General features: G+C 51.8%; 6 protein-coding genes and 1 non-coding gene across 7 annotated transcripts; 4 read left to right on the top strand and 3 right to left on the bottom strand.

Moving 5' to 3' along the window:
• Nucleotides 1-297: 297 nt before the first annotated feature.
• On the top strand, nucleotides 298-379 carry CC1G_20032. The gene has a single exon. It is a non-coding gene; the product is annotated as a tRNA-Ser (tRNA).
• A 129-nt stretch (nucleotides 380-508) lies between these two features.
• Nucleotides 509-1,491, top strand: CC1G_13983 (hypothetical protein; the record flags this gene model as incomplete). Its single annotated transcript, XM_002911898.1, has 4 exons — nucleotides 509-539; nucleotides 754-810; nucleotides 950-978; nucleotides 1,105-1,491. The coding sequence occupies 4 exons, from the start codon at nucleotides 509-511 to the stop codon at nucleotides 1,489-1,491; spliced, it is 504 nt and encodes a 167-aa protein (XP_002911944.1).
• Nucleotides 1,492-1,766: 275 nt separating this feature from the next.
• CC1G_10828 (hypothetical protein) lies at nucleotides 1,767-2,547 on the bottom strand (the record flags this gene model as incomplete). Its single annotated transcript, XM_001833711.2, has 2 exons — nucleotides 1,767-2,152; nucleotides 2,228-2,547. 2 exons carry the CDS (start codon nucleotides 2,545-2,547, stop codon nucleotides 1,789-1,791), a joined length of 684 nt encoding a protein of 227 aa, XP_001833763.2. The 3' UTR covers nucleotides 1,767-1,788.
• Nucleotides 2,548-2,756: 209 nt separating this feature from the next.
• CC1G_10827 (lipid phosphate phosphatase 1) lies at nucleotides 2,757-4,125 on the top strand (the record flags this gene model as incomplete). The annotated part of the gene is made up of 4 exons (XM_001833710.2): nucleotides 2,757-3,035; nucleotides 3,089-3,298; nucleotides 3,358-3,723; nucleotides 3,857-4,125. The coding sequence occupies exons 1-4, from the start codon at nucleotides 2,930-2,932 to the stop codon at nucleotides 4,123-4,125; spliced, it is 951 nt and encodes a 316-aa protein (XP_001833762.2). The 5' UTR covers nucleotides 2,757-2,929.
• Nucleotides 4,126-4,725: 600 nt separating this feature from the next.
• Nucleotides 4,726-7,745, bottom strand: CC1G_10826 (CoCAF-1; the record flags this gene model as incomplete). Its single annotated transcript, XM_001833709.1, has 11 exons — nucleotides 4,726-4,788; nucleotides 4,863-5,326; nucleotides 5,379-6,068; nucleotides 6,125-6,518; nucleotides 6,572-6,631; nucleotides 6,681-6,896; nucleotides 6,946-7,240; nucleotides 7,300-7,411; nucleotides 7,482-7,571; nucleotides 7,638-7,667; nucleotides 7,721-7,745. The coding sequence occupies 11 exons, from the start codon at nucleotides 7,743-7,745 to the stop codon at nucleotides 4,726-4,728; spliced, it is 2,439 nt and encodes an 812-aa protein (XP_001833761.1).
• Nucleotides 7,746-7,950: 205 nt separating this feature from the next.
• CC1G_10825 (replication factor C) lies at nucleotides 7,951-9,366 on the top strand (the record flags this gene model as incomplete). Its single annotated transcript, XM_001833708.1, has 6 exons — nucleotides 7,951-8,054; nucleotides 8,103-8,181; nucleotides 8,232-8,311; nucleotides 8,371-8,649; nucleotides 8,708-9,143; nucleotides 9,202-9,366. 6 exons carry the CDS (start codon nucleotides 7,951-7,953, stop codon nucleotides 9,364-9,366), a joined length of 1,143 nt encoding a protein of 380 aa, XP_001833760.1.
• Nucleotides 9,367-9,678: 312 nt separating this feature from the next.
• On the bottom strand, nucleotides 9,679-12,152 carry CC1G_13982 (heat shock protein). Its single transcript, XM_002911897.1, has 8 exons — nucleotides 12,090-12,152; nucleotides 11,971-12,020; nucleotides 11,777-11,915; nucleotides 11,701-11,719; nucleotides 11,467-11,645; nucleotides 10,976-11,408; nucleotides 10,288-10,924; nucleotides 9,679-10,235 (listed from the first exon to the last, which is right to left on the bottom strand). Exons 1-8 carry the CDS (start codon nucleotides 12,143-12,145, stop codon nucleotides 9,907-9,909), a joined length of 1,842 nt encoding a protein of 613 aa, XP_002911943.1. The 5' UTR covers nucleotides 12,146-12,152; the 3' UTR covers nucleotides 9,679-9,906.
• Between the last annotated feature and the right edge of the window lie 114 nt (nucleotides 12,153-12,266).

The raw sequence follows: 12,266 nt of genomic DNA, 5'->3' as shown, positions 1-12,266 counted from the left end.
TTACGGAGAATTGGCCGCAGGGCTGGTGGACGAAGATACATCGTTAATTGGGTCAAAGGAGTCCGAGGGGCATCACGAATACCAGACGTAGTTCAGCTCCTGGGGAGGGATGAGGACACAGACCGGAGCTTATTTTTCACCAACGAAGGCCGCGGCTTCTCATCTTCATGCTACCTGCCCTCATCCCCCGTCGTGGTTTCTTTTCTAGAGCGGGGAATGGGGAATAGCTGGGTGCTGGTCCCTTTCTCGGGGTCAAGGATGTCCCGTCATCATAGGCGCCATTTGAAATAGTTTCAAGGCGCTATAGCCAAGTGGTTACGGCGACAGATTAGAAATCTGTTCCTCTTTGAGGGCGCAGGTTCGAATCCTGCTGGCGTCGAGTTCTTTTTGATATTTCTTTTAACGGTGGGAAGACTCGGAATAGTAGGAGGGGTACGAGGATGATGTCCACTCACACTGCGTCTACTTTTATTACTGAACCTAGTGGGATCTGTCAAAGGCCGTAGATATGGACCATTTAAACATCCCCCAGCAAGGCAGTCCGCAGCGCGGACTTGTCTGGCTATGAGATGTTTCAACGGTCGACGAGATTCCCTCTGCTGGAGTGAGCTTCACGTCCGTCATTGGACGACGCTTTCTGTCCTGAATGCTTTCCAAAGTGTTGGTCATTACTTGTTAAGGGGAGGGCAACCATACCCCCCTCCGGACCCTGGCCCTGAAGGGCCAGAAAAACGCTAACGGTCTTGTACACAGATGGACCATGCGTAAACAACGGAGATGAGATCGCCAGAGCAGGGAGCAGGGGCAAGAGTGGGGTCGTCAACGGGCCCTAGGAGGAGGACGGCTTCCACGCTTACCACAAACCAGCGACACAGGCGAATTCATAGCCATCCTCCTCGCAATCAGAATGGCAGGAGGCGAACCCCTGAAAATCAGAACAGATTCACAGCTGGCGATAGACTCGGTCATAAAGCACGCGTGAGTAAACTGGAGGACTCGAACTGAACTGGATAAAGCGTCGAATGGGGCCATTATGCGGTCGCTGATATCCAAGCTGAGGAAGAGGACAGTGTCTACAGTCTTCACCAAGGCTAAAGGCCATAGCGGAGAGCGATGGAACGAGAAAGCGGACGGACTGGCAACAGAAGGCACATGAAGGGTGAACTCGGATCTACTAGATCTGGACATATCCCGGGACGACTCACCCACGGAGCACACCTGGAAAACACGGCACATCCCAACCATGCTGGTAACGAAGAAGGTCAGGACCTTATGGAAAAGGATCCACGGAATAAACGCCCGGGGACCCTTCTGAGAGAGAGAATAGCGGACAAAGCAGACAGCATGGACTGCCCCGAGTTCTGGATCGGCAGAACACATCCTTACTGCCTTCCCCACAGCGAGGGCATAGGCCTATGGAACTTGGCAATGGCGCGCAGAGGAGACGCCTCAACCAATATCAGAGGAAATACGGTCTACAACCTCCATTGACCACCCCCTTGCATCGTTCCGCTGGTTTGGAGACTCGGGTGATAACCTCTGCGAAACCAGAATGCACCTCGTTCGAGTTTCATGTCCAGAAAGCAAGTTGAATCCACAGACGCGACTCCGAGTCCAGTGAAAGGAGTGCGTGCTCCCAAAAACGAACATTTTCCTCCGCGTTGGACCCTTCCATGCCATGATAAAAGCCGATCCGAAAACATCCTGCGGTTAAGAAGATGGACCGAGGGATGCTGAGACAGACCTGACGTTCTCTTTTACGACGATGAGAGAAAGCACCATGCATTGTTATACGGTCTCCATAAGGTCGTCTTCCTGCTCCGGCTCATGCCATACATCCCCCTGGGCCTTTTCCTTCCCTTTCTTGTGTTTGAACTTGGGGTTCTTGCGCGCTGGGCCAGTCGTGTCCCCTTCGAATTGTCCGTCACCTATCCGTATGACGACTTGAAGGGTCGATTTGAATCGTGATTGGATGTCGATGTCTTCTTGATCATCTTCAGGAATAATCTCGTCCTGAACCTCGCATGTCCCTGTGAGGACTTCTGTATGGATCTCATCCTTTGAGAACGGAAGAATGGGTGGCAAAGCGCATGACAGCTGTAGAAGGAGCGGTATAGCTGCTCCCATTGCACTCAAGTGCAACGTCTTGTACCTATCTCATCGTCAGAGAAGGCTTCATGAACACGTTGTTCTCACTTGCCCGTCCTGAATGATAACGTCTTTACACCGCCGCAAATATGCCCCCAGGCCATTTCTCCGGCTGATACAGATAAAGTTTTTGCCTTCCTTGTGTGCTGAATGCGGTCCAGTCACTGAGACAGAGGTTGGGACGAGAGGGAAAGGTCGCGGTGGTGCGAGTTTCCTAATGCGCTTCTTCTGAGCCATGTTTTCTTCTCCAGCCTTTTCCTTTCCCTTTGCGTTCGAGGAAGGTGGATTTTCAACTGATGGCGTGTCAACGACGTCGCCCTCTTCAGACAATCTGAGCTTCTTCCCAGATTTTTCTGTCGGATCTGGGTTAACAAGGTCGTTCTTGCGCTTCAAGGCCATGTGGTGATGGTTAAAGGAGAATCACTGAACAGGGAACAGGGGCGCTTGCGGAATTTACCGTAACCCAGGGTGCCCTATGTCACGTGCCGTGACGTCACGCGTGGAGGAACCTTAAGCACCCAAAAGCTACCCAGCCTGAACGTCATCTTCTCATGGAGCTTGGGTTCTGTGGGATGGAAAGCGACACAGGCGTGCTCAAGGTCCACCCAGGAACGTCATGTGTATATAGGCTTGCTTGTTGCATGATGCCCCGCAACTCTTGTCGCTCTTGGGACTACTCTTGTGCATTGATCTCAGCTTCATCTTACTACGAATGGAGGCACGTCGTTACCCCTATGGGCAGGGTGAAAACTTTGCATCCTCAAAGGCCTCTGAGGGAACAATGCTCGCCCACTCTTTCAACTTCGGGACGTGGCTGAGGCTTCATGGCTTTGATATCCTCGCAATGGCTGCCATGGGCGCTATCGCCTTGGGTCTTCACTACGCGCGTGAGTTTTCACCTTCCCAAGGCTCTCGAAAATCCTGACAAGAGATGAATCAGCTCCAGCAAGATCCCATATCTTCCCTCTCTACGACCTGGACGGCTCCATCGCCGATATGACGCTCGCTTTCCCGAGGAAAGAACAGATTATCCCTATATACGCGTCCGCTATCATGGCTGTGTTCATCCCTGTGTTCTTTTTTGCACTGTTCCAGGTGCGCAGGAGAAGCTGGGACGACTTCTTAACCACCTCTATGGGACTTCTCAGAAGTAAGACATGATTTACAGCAATGTTGCCTTCGGCGAGCTCACAGGAACCGTCGTACTAGGCGTCATCACCGCGGCGACCCTCCAAACGTTCATCAAATGCTTAATTGGCGGTCTTCGTCCCCACTTCTACGACGCCTGCAAGCCTCGGATATCTCCCGGAGCACAGAGCGGTATCGGATTCGCTAACATCATGTACGACCGCTCCATTTGCACGGGGAACGAAAAGCATATCGACGACGCACTCAAGTCGATGCCGTCCGGTCACGCAACCGCAGCGTGGGCAGGTCTTCTCTTCCTCGCCCTCTATTTCAATGCACAATTGAAAGTGGTCGCTGCTCATAGCCCGGCATACTGGAAGATGATCTTTTTCTTCGCGCCGTTGCTCGGTGCATCCTTGCTGACGCTTGTCCTCATCGTTGACTATCGTGAGTGCTACATGGTGCCGCTTACCCCAGAAATTAACCCTTGCTTCCACAGATCACCATTGGGACGACGTCGTGGTCGGTGCCGTCATTGGCTCGTTCACGGCTTTCATTGCTTTCTGACAGACCTTTGCAGCGATCTTCGATTATCGTTTCAACCACCTCCTTCTCCCCAGGGCGACTTCGTTGTTCCATCCACGGCCTTACCTCCCAGTCTCAGGAAGGGGTGCATATTACACTTACCAGCCCGTCACCGCGTTTATGCCCCACGATCTGCCGGTCGCGAGAGAAGGCGGATGGGGATATGGCATTGGCCAGCATACCTCCGGGGCTCCGGGCGATGCAACGATCCTAACAAGTGGTCTCGCCCATCTTATCGGGGAGAAACAGGCTCATATTGTCTGAACACAATCGCGCAACTGACTGCAGTGCTTTCTTCACGGACTCTTACGGAGATACCTACTCATAGTGTATTTAACTACTACGTGCTACCCAGCATGCCAATCTCAATACCAGATGAGGAGGTTTACGACCTTGACTCGCCGAGTCCTCCTCGCCATTGACAGGGGTTGCAATAATAGCAAGGCCGCGCAAGGAGTACATCACAGCGGAAATGCAAAGCAGAGTTGGTAAAAGTCAGCTGGAACGAGTCCTAAGAGCGAATTTCAATATTGCACTCTTGCTTCGGACACCCAGTGCTCAACTGGAATAGCCTCGTCACATCTGCCCAAGGTAGCCCACCAACGAATCTAAAAGAAAGTAGAAAGAATAATCCAATTAGCAAGTCAAGGATGGTAATAATAACGATATTATACACCGGGTTGATTCCGGAGAGTTCTGGGAGCTCCGAGAGAGGAAAGAAAGGAAAAAGCAAGAGGAACGAGAGAAACATCTCCAAGTAAGTAATAGGCAAGAGTAGTCATGGTCTTGAAATCAGAGTACAGTCGGAGGAGACGAAGAGCGGAGGATTGCTTCGAGAGTATGCAAAGTTCAACTCGATGTCCGTCATGACGAAACTGAAATCTCTGTCCCACTTGCCGCACTCGCATTCGTCCCATTTGTCGATACCTACATAACATTATGCCATCAGTTCTCCCTTCCCCATACAGCTGCATCACGAGAAAAAAAACAAGTCCACTCACCAATCCCATCCACCCAGCCTTAACAACCCACTTCTTCTTAACCTTCTCACCAACCTCCCTAATCTTAGCCTCAATAGCAGCCTTTGTCACCTTATTCCCCTTCAAATCCTCATAAATCAACTCCACAAGCAAGTTGAAGCTCCCAGTATCAAGCTGCATAATCTTGTTGACAAGATGTGGGAGGTGGGCGTCTGGGAAGGGCGTTTTGAGCGGTTTTTTGGGTTGCAAGGTGTTGGTTGAGGAGGCGGGTGTTGGTGTTGACGATGATGTGGTTGTTGCTGCAGGCCCTTGTCCGTTGGCTGCGATAGGATCTGTACCGTTCAGACGAGCAGGAAGGGAGGGAACGACAAAGCCATCTTGAGTCGTCCCAGGATTCGCCTGTTTTTGCAGTGTTGCTTTGTATTCCCGGAAGTCCTCCACGCACGTCGACTCGAACGTGAATGGGTCGATAGGGAATGGGGTATCTACACTTTCCGTTAGCCATGAAGACCAGAACAAAATCACGACTGGACATACCATTGAATAGCTGAATCCGGTACTGATTAAAAGGCTCATACGAGCATTGCCCAACTTTCTCCTCCCAACACGGTCCCTTGGCAAAAGGAACGAGCGGCACCACCACCTTCCTCTTCTTCGACATTTTCCTCTCCCCGTCCTCTGACTTGCGTTTCGCAATGGGCACTGGAGCAGGCAGGTCGAACAAATCCGGCACTTCATATGAATCAAGGTCCCGAAGGTCAACCTCAACCTCCTCATGGTCATCCACGAGCCAACTATCCGCATCAGAATCATGGTCTTCAGTTTCGTTATCGTCCTCATCGTCATCCGCAACGTCGTCTCCGACCGGTTCTTCCTCCCATTCCTCCCCACTGTCATAACCATAGTCGAAAGTGAGGAGATCGCGCGCTAGAGGCCGGCGAGGACCGATCACCTTGGAATTGCGGGTCCAAGTACCAAAATACCCTGGGCGAGCATCTTCGTGGAAGATGAACGCTTTGACAGGGAAGAGTTTGCGGTCCTGGAGTTTGGCGAGGAGGACGCGCACCAGAGTATCATCTCCGGCTACTTCTGCTTCTGAGAGTTGCGAGAGAATGTCCCGCACGGATGTTGGGTGGTAGACTTTGTAGCCTGAAGGGAGTCTCCGACGGGGAAGACGTCGAGGATCGAGGGACGGAGGCATGGAGGACAGGATACTGTCCAAGCGTTCTATAACGCGAGATAGTCAGTGCCAGCGCTTAATCCGAGATATTTGAATCACCGACCCTTATTCGACAACTTGGAAAGTTCATTGGCAGTTAGCTCAGGACCGTCAAGCATTTCTACATCCCCTGACACACTCTCTTCATCGTCAATAACAATGACCTCGGTATCATCACAAACCACCTGCGCCTTCTGCCTCCTCTTCTTATTCTCAAGGAACCAATTCTGAGGAGCCAACACGGAATCCTTCTTTAGCACAAACGGCTTGAAGACCCGGTCGAATTCCGACTGAGATGTGGAGGCGTTGGCAGATTTAGAGGGAGAGGCGGAAGAGGAAGCGGCGGGTTTTGCTTTGCCGAAAAAGTTGGCCATGATTGAGCGGGATTTGTTTTGGGCATCTCTGGCTTTCTGCTCCTTTTCAAGTTTGGCGGCTTTCTTTTCTAACCGCTCCTTCTCCTGCAACACGAGGAGTTAGCAAGGTCGGATATTGCGAACTGGGAATCGCGCACCTTGGCGGCTTTTTCAGGATCAACCGGCTTCTTCGGCTTTGCAGGCTGGGGAACCTCAGTCTACGGTGATATTCAGCGAGCTGAAGCAGACTCAGGGGGCTTTACATACCACCTCGTTCTCAGCCTCGGTAGCCTTCTTTTTGCCTTTCTTTTTTGCGCTGTCGATGACAATGATTTCATCCTTCTCCCCAGGGTCAGGGGTCGATGCTGGTGCTTTATTCGAATCCTTCATCTTCTTGCTCGCGTCACCGCCCTTGGTGCTGAACATTGAGTCCTTTTCGGATTGAGGGAGAGCATCGTATACAGCGATGAGTGCTTGTTTGGCCTTTGGACGCGTTACGTCAAGTTACAACGGTCAGCGACGTAAGGCGTACCTGCTTCCGCTCCTCGAGCCTAGTCTCCGCCCTTTCCCGTGCGCTCTTCGGAAGCCAGTCCTTGTACTGATCCTTGACCTCCCACCTCCATACCGTCAAAGATGCGGGCAACTTCGAGCCTGACGGCGCGTCCAACCCATAGTTATTCCGATCCAACAGCGAGTTGATAGCGGCCTCGACAACAGCTTGAGGTAGACTATCATTCGCCTTCTTGGCCTTGTCCTCATCGTCTTCGTCCTGAACAGGCAGAAGTTCCTGTCGAATATGTTTCGCGAGTGCAGTCAAGCCTTTATCACTACACTCCAGTCAGCTTTAAGACGCCCCATCATGCGATAACAAGGTGAAATGTGGCACCTCTCATGAGCGAGCTTGACAATCACCGGTTTGTGCTCATCCGAAACTTCACCAAGCGGCGGTTTCTCTCCTTCTATCCTCTCCTCCAACATCTCCCTAAACTTGACAATCTCTACAACCAACCAAGAAAAATCGAGTTGAGCGCTATATGCACGGTAGAAAACGACGCGTTTTTAACATACCCTGCAGCGTTTCAGACTGCTTCTCAAACGAGATAGGTTTCTGCTTGCACACAACCTTGCCATTCTTCAGCTCTATAATCGCCGGTTTCTCTACACATAAGAGAAAAAACGCGTCAGAAACGGGGTTGCCTTGCTGTCAAGCGACGCGTCTCTTACTTTCCGAGGCTGTACTGCTCTCTGGAAGCGCTAGTACAAAATTTCAATATTCCATGCCCCTAACGACCTGCTGTAAACCGCACCTTTACTTGAATCTGCTCCCGACATAGTTTGGTCAACGCACTGGGCGTCCCTGAGCTTGTTACTGGTGGTGAGTGTCAGGGATAATGAGCTGGTGCCTTGCCAAATCGCCGCCGCCCTCGTGTGAGAAAAACACGCTCTGTCACGCTCCCGCCCGTGTCACGCGTTTTGTGACACCCAGTCGCAGAGTTTCGAGGACGCGTCGTGTCAAGCTCAGCACCGTTCATTAGCCATGGCCGCCAACTTTTTCGCTGCAAGAGCACCGTCCAACAAGAACAATGCTGCTGCTGCTAAACATGTCGTGAACCCCGCAAACCAGCCTTGGGTGGAGAAATAGTGAGTGAATCAATCAAAGACTAGGCGGTGGAACTGAAAGTGCATTAGTCGACCAAAGACTATCAATGAAATTTCAGCACAGGAACACACAACTTCTGTCCTTTCAAGGACACTGACTTCTGCAAATGTAAATCTCAAATTCTCCAGTCCAATCTATAAACTAAACCTTGGTCGTAGCTTCCCCATATGTTGTTCTACGGTCCTCCAGGAACAGGAAAGACATCCACAATCCTCGCTCTCGCCCGTGAACTCTTCGGGTGCGCCTACCTCCCAACCTATCTCCTGATCCCCATCCTAACCAGCCCCACAAAAACAGCCCAGACAACTTCCGCAACCGCGTTCTCGAACTCAACGCCTCAGACGAACGCGGTATCTCCATCGTCCGCGACAAAATCAAAAACTTTGCCCGCCAAACACCCCGCGCCCAGCAGGCCGTCTCGTCAGACGGCAAAACCTACCCCTGCCCACCGTACAAAATCATCATTCTCGACGAGGCAGACTCTATGACACAGGACGCTCAAGGCGCCTTGCGGAGGATCATGGAGACATACGCTAAGATTACGCGGTTCTGTCTTGTTTGCAACTACGTTACACGGTACGATCTTTTACTTGATTCCAAGTAGATGATAAAGGCTGAATTTGAATGGTGTTAGGATAATCGAACCCCTCGCATCCCGCTGCTCAAAATTCCGCTTCACACCTCTCGACCCAGACTCAGCCTCCGCCCGCCTCTCCTACATCGCCCAAGCCGAAAACATCGACATCTCTAAACCAGTCATCGATGCCCTCATCTCTACCTCGCACGGTGACCTCCGACGAGCAATCACTTACCTCCAATCAGCAGCACGTCTAGCCGGTTCATCCGACCCTCCTACACCTATTCTTCCAAGAGATATACAAGAGATTGCGGGTGTGGTACCGGATGGAGTTGTTAATGACTTTGCAAGCACGTTGGGTGTGCCGGTAGAGGATGAAGGGATGGAAGTGGACGGACAGACGTCGAGGAAGGCTACCAACTTTTCAGGTATCCAGAAGAAAGTGAAAGAGTTGATGAGAGAGGGATACTCTGCAACACAGATCCTATCTCAGGTCAGTACATCACACCTATGCAATCATTGAAGCCCATCTTGACGAGTCGTTTCTCCAGCTACACGACCTCATAATGTTACACCCAGAACTAAACGGCCTTAAAAAGTCGAAATGCGCACTTGCGTTCGCAGAAGCAGATAAAGCTTTATGCGACGGTGCTGACGAGGAGCTATGGGTGCTAGAGGTTGGCCTCAAGATTCACAAAGCCGTAAACGCGCCATAACCTCCATCTCGATTCGATATCCACATCATCTCGTCTTCATCTTGCATTACCCTCTGTACCACCATAGATTCGCCATGATACATACCCTCCCACAGGGGCATCGATAGATATCCTTTCCACCTCAACAGAAGCCAAAGCGAGAAGATAAAAGACGTCTTCAATTGCATTCCTACACCTATCCTTTTGGTATTTTACAATACACGGCAACAGTGAAGCGTTGAACGTTGAACCCATGTCAACTTTTTTGTGAATGCAGTTCTGCGGAGACGTGGAACGTACAAGCGTACGTACAGGAACCAGAAATCGTCGATCATCACAAGAAAAAAGGGAGAGAAGAAAATAAAAAAGAGAAACAGCGAAACAACCGATACAACAACACATGGAAGCGAGCGAGATGACTAGTCGTGATTCATGCCGAGGGAGGGATTAGATGTTACAATTGAGAAAACTGCGAGACGAGAATGCGGATAGAATCTAGGAGTAATGCCAATTACCAGTCATCATCAAGAGGGAGGGAACAGGCGTGTGCTAGTAATACATTTATCGGATGCCAGCAGTAGCTTTTTGGAGGGCACGCTTGATGCCGAGCTGAGCTTTCCTGAGCTCATCAGCGGTCGAATCCTCGATCTCGAGCTTCTCAAGAGCACGAGCGAGCTCAGCCTCAACCTGGCCCTTGGCTCCTCGCTTGAGCTTCATGCCAATCTCGGGCGAGGTGATGGTGCTCTCGACCTGGTGGATGTAGGCCTCGAGGTCAGACTTGGCTTCATGTCGAGCAGAGAACTCCTTGTCGGCGTTCTTGAATTGCTCGGCATCCTTGATCATCTGCTCAATCTCAGCGGACGAGAGACGACCAACGGAGTTGGTGATGGCTGTAGAGATGTATTAGACAAATGTCACAAATCAAAGTGCAAAGACACTTACTGATAGAAGCCTTGCGGCCAGAGGCACGATCCTGAGCAGAGACCTTGAGCAAACCGTTGGCGTCGACCTCGAAGGTGGTGACGAGCTCGGCCTGGCCACGGGGCATGGGGGGAATGCCAGTGAGCTCGAATTCACCGAGCAGACGGTTGTCGCGGCACTGGGTGCGCTCACCCTCGTAGACGGGGAAGGTGACGGTGGTCTGGTTGTCCTCGACAGTGGTGAAGACACGAGACTTGTTGGTGGGGATAGGAGTGTTGCGGGGAACGACGACACCGAAGACATCACCCTGCATGGCAACACCGAGGGAGAGAGGAGCAACGTCGAGGAGGAGGAGGTCCTTGGTCTGGTCAGAGGTCTGGCCAGTAAGGATAGCAGCCTGGACGGCGGCACCGTAGGCAACAGCCTCATCGGGGTTGATGGACTTGTTCAATTGACGGCCACCGAAATACTCAGAGACGAGGGACTGGATCTTGGGGATACGGGTGGAGCCACCAACGAGGACAATGTCATCGACCTTCTCACGGGGGATCTTGGAGTCCTTGAGGACCTTCTCGACGGGGTCGATGGTGGACTTGAAGAGGGAGGCGTTGATCTCCTCGAAACGGGCACGAGTGAGGTTGGCGGAGAAGTCCTCACCCTAAGGCAATGTCAGACACAGCTGAAAAATAAACCCGTAAAATCAACGAACCTGGAAGAGGGAATCGACCTCGACGGTGGTCTGGGTGACGCTGGAGAGGGTGCGCTTGGCACGCTCGCAAGCAGACCTCAAGCGACGGAGGGCACGAGCATCCTCAGAGATGTCGAGCTTGGTCTTCTTCTTGAACTCGTTCTTGAAGAACTCCAAGAGGTTGTTGTCGAAGTCCTCACCACCAAGATGAGTGTCACCGGAGGTGGCCTTGACGGCGAAGACACCACCGCTGATGTTCAAGAGGGAAACATCAAAAGTTCCTCCACCGAGATCGAAGATGAGGACGTTCTTCTCGGCCTTGGATTGACGGTCGAGACCGTAGGCGATGGCGGCCGCGGTGGGTTCGTTGATGATACGGAGGACCTCGAGACCAGCGATGGCACCAGCATCCTTGGTAGCCAAACGTTGAGAGTCGTTGAAGTAGGCGGGGACACTGAGCAGAGAAAATTTGTTAGAGGAAATTTGCGGAATAGGGGCAGATAAGGACCCACGTGACGACGGCCTTCTTGACCTCCTTGCCGAGCTTGGCCTCAGCGACCTCCCTCATCTTGGTGAGGACCATGGCGGAGATTTCCTGGGGGCTGAACTGCTTCTCCTCACCGAGGTAGTCAACCTTGATGAGAGGAGAGCCGTCCTTTTCAACGACCTCGAAGGGCCAGTGGGTCATGTCCTGAAGCGATATGATAAACACCGAAATCCATATCATATCTAGCGTTCACACAAACCTTCTTGACATCAGGATCGCTGAGAGAAAAACAGTTAGCATTGGGCGCAGAGAAAAAAAGCTTTGAAGCTACTCACTCGAATCGGCGACCGATCAGACGCTTAGCGTCGAAGACGGTGTTCTTGGGGTTCATGGCAGCCTGGTTTTTGGCAGCATCGCCGATCAAACGCTCGTCCTGCGAGAAGGCGACGTATGACGGTGTGGTGCGGTTACCCTCTGCAGAAGAAATCAGGACCTTTGTCGACGATAAAGAAGGATTCGAGGCACGTACGGTCATTGGCAATGATTTCGACACGGTCGTTTTGCCATACACCAACGCAGCTAATCAGGACGAGAACGATCAGGACACCTGCACGGTGAACATCGACGACAACGACGATGAAGACTTACGAGTATGTAGTACCGAGATCAATACCAATGGCACCGTCAAACGTTTCGTCGGCCATTTTTTTGGAGGATAAAGAGGGGAAAAGCAAAGGAAGATGGTGGTCAAAGTCAAGGGCGGACGTCGAAAAAAAAATCGATGGAGGTGAGGTAAGCATCCCACCGCCAAAGTCCTTGCACAGC

The sequence above is a fragment of the Coprinopsis cinerea genome (assembly GCF_000182895.1).
Source record: "Coprinopsis cinerea okayama7#130 chromosome 2 map unlocalized cont3.2, whole genome shotgun sequence".
NCBI lineage: Eukaryota > Fungi > Basidiomycota > Agaricomycetes > Agaricales > Psathyrellaceae > Coprinopsis > Coprinopsis cinerea.
Note: the sequence above shows the minus strand (reverse complement) of the source record. Positions and strands in the feature narration are given on the sequence as shown.

Excerpts from the sequence above, each read along its gene's own strand:
- CC1G_13982 (XM_002911897.1), bottom strand. The coding sequence starts at position 12,145 with ATGGCCGACGAAACGTTTGACGGTGCCATTGGTATTGATCTCGGTACT. Across the intron at positions 12,021-12,089 it reads GATCTCGGTACTACATACTC|CTGCGTTGGTGTATGGCAAA; the intron begins GTAAGTCTTCAT and ends CGTCCTGATTAG. Across the intron at positions 11,916-11,970 it reads CGAAATCATTGCCAATGACC|AGGGTAACCGCACCACACCG; the intron begins GTACGTGCCTCG and ends TTTCTTCTGCAG.